This window comes from Helianthus annuus, chromosome 10 (genome assembly GCF_002127325.2).
Source record: "Helianthus annuus cultivar XRQ/B chromosome 10, HanXRQr2.0-SUNRISE, whole genome shotgun sequence".
NCBI lineage: Eukaryota > Viridiplantae > Streptophyta > Magnoliopsida > Asterales > Asteraceae > Helianthus > Helianthus annuus.
The window spans coordinates 154,757,872-154,765,826 of NC_035442.2; the positions used below are offsets into that span (position 1 = coordinate 154,757,872).

The following is a 7,955-nucleotide window of genomic DNA, read 5'->3' on the forward strand; positions in this document are numbered from 1 at the left end:
ATTTCGCATGTTATAATAAACCACGCCTATATGCAATGTACAATTAGAATTCGCATATTACAATAATCAAACATAACCTAGTAGTTCAAATGTTTTTCGCATGTTTTAAAACCATGTTTTCATCTATTTCGCATATTATAAAAATCATAACCAAGACATAATCTACTATTTCAAATGTATTTCACATGTTGTAAAAACCCTGTTTTCAAAACCCAGAATTCGTATATTACAATAATCAATAACCTGGATCATCTTCTTCGATTGTTGGTCGATCGATGTTAGTCTTGTTCCGTTTGTCCCCTAGAACTCCCAAATCAGTAGTTCTTATTACCGTATGATGAAATCGCACCAAAAAGAACGAAGGGAGGTTGGGGAAGAAGAATCTTAGGTTGTTGAATTTGATTTAGGGTTTGATTTTGAACTATCTTCGGTCAGTTACAGAGATTATGATCTCGCAATGACGATTTTAACCTTTTCAGTATGATTTGAATATATTAATATGATTAATTTAATCTTATAAGTTAGTTTCGCCCGTGTTTGATCGATTGAAGATCGTACGGCTGTAGGCATAGCGTATATAATGTAGGATAAGAGGTATTGTACGTTAACCGGCCTCTCTCTGTATATATACACACACACACACATAATAGGTTATCATACATGACAGATAAAAAAGTAATATTAAATAGTTAATAATGAAGATTTAAGATTTATAAAGCGACATTTTTGAGATATGATAGGATTCAAATATCTCACGTAAGTTACTAACTCTATTAATTATTTGAACGTTAGATACAAGAGAAAAACGTATTTGGTGATTAAATCCATAACTTTTTAAACGACAAGAGCGAAGTCTATAAGTTTGATCAAACTGAAGGGATCATTCATGTAATTTACTCGAATTGCTTTTTTTTATTTAAATTAGGAGACGATTATCTATTCTATTTAAAATTATTATGTTATCTTATGAGTACTTTATGTTTATCTTTTATATCATTTGTTTTAAGGCAAATTGGAAAATAATAATCCCATCTTTCTGAAATTGGCCGATAATAATCCCAAGTCAGTTATTAGCCAATAATAATCCGACCTCGTCCAATTTTTTTGTAAAATAGTCCGCCGTTAAAATAGCTTAATGGAGTTAAGTTTTTTTCCGATTTACAAACCGATGTTTTAGGGCTTTTGATCAGAACGAGGATACGAGTAGATTGATGTAAAACTTACCTCAAAATACTGCCCCCAACCCACGAAAACGGTGATTCAATTCGGGTGTTTAACTTCCAAATAACAAAATTCAAGCCATTTCGAACACAATTTCGAGGTAAGTTTTACATCAACTTACTCGTATTCTCGTTCCGATCAAAAGCCCTAAAACATCGGTTTGTAATTCGGAAAAACACTTAACTCCGTTAAGCTTATTTTAACGGCAGACTATTTTATAAAAAAATTGGACGAAGTCGAATTATTATTGGCTAATAACTGACTTGGGATTATTATCGGCCAATTTCAGAAAGATAAGATTATTATTTTCCAATTTGCCTTGTTTTAATAAGGAGATTAGGAGAGGATCATTCTTTAATTATTTGTGATCGTTTACGTGAGTCTTCTATATATATATATAACGACTCAATCAACAACCTACGCCCCATTCATTCTTCTTTCGCTTGATCGTTTAATATCGTCTAGTTTGTGAATTAGTGCCAGCACATATATAATGTCTCGCATTAACGTTTTGAAAGACTACCACCCAAATCCATCATCCGTTTCAGATCACTCTCCAAATACTGGCATTCTCGCCTTGCTACCCCAGAATTCATCCGCAATCACCGCCTTCGATGCTCTAAAAACCCTCCAAAACTCCTCATCAGACGTGGTTTTTTGCGGAGAACGAGAGTTCAAAGACATCTATGCATTACACCCTGGAGACCAGTTGCCGTTGCATATTCCAGGATACAGGTACCTCAGCATACCGAAGGTTGAGTTCCCTTGTTCACTTATGCCTATGATGTCACCGAATCAATTTTCGGTTGTTGGTTCTTGTAATGGAATTCTGTGTCTGCGTGATAATGAAAATATTAGTCTATGGAACTTGTCGATCAGGCGCAGGGTAAGGGTGCCAAGTCCTCCTTTCATATTTATCGAAGCAGCAGGCTTTGGTTTCGATCACAAAAGTATTCTGCTTTCAGATATAGCTTTTAAACTATATTAATTACCTGTCTGACCCAATGGGCGTGTTATGATTACCAAGTGAAAACGCTGAAATAAACAAGAATTATACTATTGCTACAAAGACAGATTTAGGGCATCAGAACTATACATGACTTTGAAAATCTGTTAAAATTTTGAGGAATAAATAAGATTAAAGGTAGCTCATACGCTTGCGGATACTTGGGTCTCTGTTCCTGTTGTCTTTTCTTTCTTCTTTGGTGCATCCTTTTGTATAACAGCTTTGTTTGGAACCAATACCAATGTCATGTTCCTGTCCCTGAAGTTTTTGCTCTCCTCAACGGCTAACTGCAAAAAACAAAAACAATGTTGACCTGGTCAAACACATGAAAACTTAAAAGAAAGTGTTTCTTTAGTACAAATCATATTGCATACCTCCCCTACGTCATCTCGGAAACGTCGAATAAGCTCAATGGCATTATTTTTGAACTCGTTTTCACGTCCCTTTAAGCTTACTATTAGTTTAACCTGAAGGGTGACCAAAAAGTTCATATAGAAAACATGATTATATACAATGTTGTAGAAATTTGTAAGTACCTTGTCACCGTCTTTTAGAAACTTCTGAGCAGCTTTCAAACGGACGGTATAATCATGCACATCGATGTTGTAACTGCCGTTAAATATGTGTTGTTGTAAATAATAAATGAGAAAAAAAAAATCCCAGTTGCACTAGCAAGATGAGGGGCAAAGTAATGGGTAAATTTTTAGTATAAGCCGTAACAATTTGCGGAAGCCTGTCTCGCCAACACCATTTTCTGTCGATTTTCACATTTTTATTATATAAAATGATTGAATTGAACGAAGAACAAATTGTTACAGTGCTAATCTAAATCTTTGAATAAAACAATTTAGGAGGTTGTATGCATCAATATTTTTTGTTAACTTTTGAAGCATTTGACCAATCTCCTTTTAGCTAAAAAAAATCTTGGTTGACCCATTTGAGGAAAAAAAAAAACACAACCCACATTTATAATTAAATGGTCGAAATTGCCATATCCATTGATGACATACTGTTTTTCCTAAAACTATATCCAGTTTATAGATAATCAAAAATCAGGTGTCCAAATGCCCCACTTTAATATGGCCCGTTTCAATTACCAGTTAAAATGTTACAAAGCTAGTAGTTCATAATCTTAAACAAGACTGAAGATTTGAGAATTTCTGCTTTGCAATTTTAAGAATTTCAACAGCGCAAAGCAGATAATAGGTCAGCGCGTTTTTATATCTTTTTTAATTGCACACCTGAACAAAAAGATTTATCAATTACAGACGATAGAGCCAGTTAGAGTGGTTGAAATTCTCGAGGTGGAGGGGAGGAGGAGTAGAGGAAGACCCAAAATTACTTGGGATGAGCGGATTAGGCAGGATTTGCAAAGATTGCACCTCTCTGAGAACATGGTCTATGATAGGAGCTCGTGGAGACGTAGGATTAAGGTTAAGGATTCCTAGGAGAGGGTACAATTGTGTTTTTAGGTGTAGTGTATGGTCGTAGATATGTATCTATGTGTATAGGCTGTTTGTGTTGTTATATTTGTCTGTTTACCATGCACTCTTTCACCACTCATGTTATATTGGTAGCTTCATACACACACACACACCCCTCGTGTTCTATTTATTTCTTTCCTGGGTGTTTTGGAGCCGAGGGTCTCACTGGAAGCAGCCTCTCTATCCTTAGGGGTAGAGGTAAGGTGTGCCTACATCCCACCCTCCCCAGACCCTACCAATAGCTTTGCTAGTTGTGGGATTTTACTGGGTATGATTGATTGATTGATACATATGCTCAACGTCTCTTCCAGAAAAATTAGTTAGGTCACTTTTGTCCAGTTGTAGCCAAATTTCTTAACATATTAATTTCATATTGAGAAAAAAGAACGAGCGATATAAAAGTTCAACCAAGAGCATGTTGATCACCTTAACCATAATATACGGCTTATAATCTTACATTAGTTGATTCAACGATAATAGAGAAAAGGAATTTAATTGAAATGTTGAGAAAGTATAATTACGTGATTAATATATCTTTTTTATAGAAAATGTGACTGAAAAGGAAAATTGGTTTTTAATAAACCAACCTTTGTCCCGTTGGTAAATAATAATCTTACCTACGTAATTGGTATACAATAATCCTACCTATCAACATGTTGGTACTCAATGAACTTCCGTTAATTTTTTTTAACTGAAGTTAATTTTTAAGTTTTATTTATTACACTAAAAGTCCTTGTAGTTGTAATTTACTAGTTTTAACTATTTTATAAAACAAAAAAAACCTCAAGGGACTGTTAAACTAGTAAATTACAACTACAGGGACTGTTTGTGTAATAAATAAAACTTAAAAACTAACTTCAGTTAAAAAAAATTAACGGAAGTTCATTGAGTACCAGCATGTTGATAGGTAGGATTATTGTATACCAATTACGTAGGTAAGATTATTATTTACCAACGGGACAAAGGTTGGTTTATTAAAAACCAATTTTCCGACTGAAAATAGTGTGGAAGTACGATGATCCATTATGAATATAAAGTCATTTTAATACATAAAATAGGGCAACAATATAGTGCCATATTTTGTCACAGATTGTGAGATCAAAATGTCAGGAATAATATATTAGATCTAAGGTAGTTAAATTAGTTGCTCTGTTCGTCGCCTTATTTTACCAGGGTGAGGGTACGATATCTAAATTAGCTAAACCACTCATATTCAATTGCATTAGCAAAATAATACAAAATATACAAAATTTCTTACCCCATTTTAAGCTCCTTTAGATCCACACGAGAAGCTGGCATCAAATTTCAAAACTTAGTCAATATACTTCTTCTTCTTATGACAAAGGTTAAGCAATAAATTTTTTATTTTTTTTTTAAAAGAGGCATTTACCAGAACTTTTCTTCTGCTGATCTCTTTTCTTCTTTTGTTGCTCATATTTATATTTGCTGTGAAATTTGAGAAACTTATGGTCAATACCAATAAAAGATTTAAATTTATAAAAAAATGGCATCATTTCTTTTAAAATGATAAACTTAACAACGCATATATACGGGCCTCAATTTTACGAGCTAATGAGCTATTATTACATGATTTGGTGGTAGGAATAGATAAAAAAAAAAAAAAAAAAAAAAAAACAATACCTGTCTATTTTCTCACTTAAGTTGATTAAATGAAATAATTATAAAGGAGATGTAACTTACTTGTAGTCCATCAACTTGACAACAGGAGGATCTGCCTCTGGAGACAATATAACCTACAAAATAAACAGTTATATTGAGGAAAAGAGAATGGTTAACTTATAATTATGAAAAAAAAAAATTCAGAGTACACGAATAAATATGAAAGCTTGCAGCAGGTTATAAATTCCATTCCGGATAGAAGACTAATTCAAAGGTAATACAAGTCTATATATTTACATAATACATGTTAAAGCAACAGCGCTAATAATGATTTCATACGCAACCGCATTAACAGTTAACAAACTGACTATCGACATACCAGGTCAAGCTCAGCATCTTCAGCCATCTGAATAGCAGCACTTTTTGACACTACACCAACCTAAAAAAACGATTCCATCGGACTCAACATAGAAACAAAGAACACAGCTGCAAGAATTAGATGATGCGGAAACACTCACCATGTTTTGTTCCTCATCAATAAGCCTCACAGTACTTGACCTATTTTTAGCCATCAAAATTTACAAAAGAAAGAACATTCATACTTGTATCGAAAGTGTGCAAACGAAACAAGTAAATAAGAGTTGCGAAGATACATGCTAAACTATAGGGGTGGCAATTCCTGACACAACCGAACTCGACACGAAAAATACAGGTTTTGGGTTGGATAAAAGGACTCGTTTATTAAACAGGGCAATCCAAACATGACCCGTTCAATAAATGGGTTAGCCTGAACACGACCTGTTTATTATCTTGGTTGACGTGTTACCCGTCTATTGATTAGTTGTAGCTACTATTCTCCGATCGTTTCATTCGCTTGTTCAAATATCGAGATAAAAAAATATAAACCCACATTTGTTAATTGAGATCGAGAGATAAAGAAACAAAAACAATTTAAAGTGCACAAGTTACAAAAATGTTTCGTTGAGTTTTTTTTTTTTTTTTTTGAACGGCCAACAGAATCAATCCAGCGCACTCTCGGGGCACCCACTGGACCAAACGGAGTACTCCGAGAGTAACCCGAGTCCACCACCAATTCCGGGGAAAACCCGGTAACCCACCCGCCCGTAGGCACGCCGGTGAAATTACCAGTAAAACCCGTTTGGCTCAAGGATAGTTTAAGTTAGAGTAAGTGATTGTTTAAACTGTTAGTAACCCATTAGCTATTACTCAAATTTACAAATAAACAAATATAAGTCGACCCGAAAACGACCCAATTTTAATTTTTAAGTACCCAATTTTAAAGAATTCAACCCACCAGCCCCCGAAGGCCGAAACCCATTAACCCGCCAACCTAACACGATTGACACCCCCGGTGCTAAATTAGATAATCGTGTTTATAAAGTTATAATCCACAGTTTCTAAGAAAACAGCATCTAATCCCTCAATTAAAATTAGGGCTTTTCTTATTTATTTTTGCAATTAACTAATAATCACTAAACTAGTAAACTCATCTATAAAATGTTATAATTTTGTACCAAGTTAAATAAATAAATAAATAAATAAATAAAGTAAAAAAACACTGTTGGGATACCTGATACTGGAAATATCTAGGGCTGGATCGTCATCGGAGCTTTGCTTAGGGCGCCTAGTGTCTCCCTGCCGTGAATAATTACCACCGCCGCCGCCGCCGTAGCGGCAGGTGATGTGGCAGCCGCGGGTGGTGGCGGAAGTGGGGAAGTGGAGGCGGGGGTGGGGGTGGGGTTTAGAGAGGGAGTGAGAGAGAGGGAGTGGTTGTTTGAAAGGGGGAATGGTGCAGCTGGTGGTAGTAACTCCAGCCATTGAAGAAGTTCTGCAACACCACCACTATTATTTCAGAGCTTTGGATGACAATGGCAATGGCAATTGATTCGTCATCTTATCCCAGTTTGAGACAAAGTTTTAGTTACAATAATGGTCCTGGTTTTTATGAAAGTTACACTTAAAGACCTTTGTGTTTTTTTTTTTCACTTTTCTTTTCTATGACCATTACCTCCTAGGCTCCTATGCAAACTTTCGAATTTTTGGATGTGTATTCCTATATCTTTGTGACTATGCAAAACACAAACTTGCTCTAAGGTTAAACGTAGTGGGGCGCGACCATGGGCCATAGCGCCACTATGGCGCCGCCCACACCGCCCCCCCCCCCGGCGCCATGACCAAAAAAAAAGAACGGCGTGAAATTTATCGCGGCGCGAGAAGGGGAATATTTTTGATTTTTGACCGTTTGATAACGGTCATATATATAAAAAAAAAAATTCAATTTTTTATACTTTTCACACTATAAATACCCTCATATTCTTCTATTTTTTTTACAACTCAATACATTCTCATTCTCATTCTCTATATATTTTTAAAAAACCTAGTGTCACCTTATAAAAAAAATGGGTTCCCCGTCGGAAGACTCTTTCACCGAAATTTACCGAAGATATTTTTCGCCCGACGAAGACGCGGCCGAGGAAGAAGCGGTTACGAGTGCATGTACTTTTGTGGTACAAGCATTTGAGCACATTCGGCCTACTCCCCCTCCAGGACCCATCTTGCGACGCACCTATATCTTGCGAGATCGTGAAGCCGCGAACGAGCGT

The 7,955-nt window shown here is 35.6% G+C and overlaps 1 protein-coding gene across 1 annotated transcript; it reads right to left on the bottom strand.

The window, feature by feature from the left end:
* Positions 1-2,218: 2,218 nt before the first annotated feature.
* On the bottom strand, positions 2,219-7,243 carry LOC110886094 (translation initiation factor IF3-2, chloroplastic). The gene is made up of 9 exons (XM_022133852.2): positions 6,923-7,243; positions 5,850-5,889; positions 5,711-5,770; positions 5,413-5,465; positions 5,102-5,157; positions 4,970-5,003; positions 2,764-2,836; positions 2,602-2,694; positions 2,219-2,514 (listed from the first exon to the last, which is right to left on the bottom strand). Exons 1-9 carry the CDS (start codon positions 7,168-7,170, stop codon positions 2,371-2,373), a joined length of 801 nt encoding a protein of 266 aa, XP_021989544.1. The 5' UTR covers positions 7,171-7,243; the 3' UTR covers positions 2,219-2,370.
* Between the last annotated feature and the right edge of the window lie 712 nt (positions 7,244-7,955).

Bases quoted from the DNA above. Each gene is read 5' to 3' on its own strand.
- LOC110886094 (XM_022133852.2), bottom strand. From the start codon at position 7,170: ATGGCTGGAGTTACTACCACCAGCTGCACCATTCCCCCTTTCAAACAA. The intron at 5,466-5,710 runs GTATGTCGATAG...TTTATTTTGTAG, and splicing joins AAGATGCTGAGCTTGACCTG to GTTATATTGTCTCCAGAGGC. The intron at 5,004-5,101 runs GTAAATGCCTCT...ATTTGATGCCAG, and splicing joins TCAGCAGAAGAAAAGTTCTG to CTTCTCGTGTGGATCTAAAG.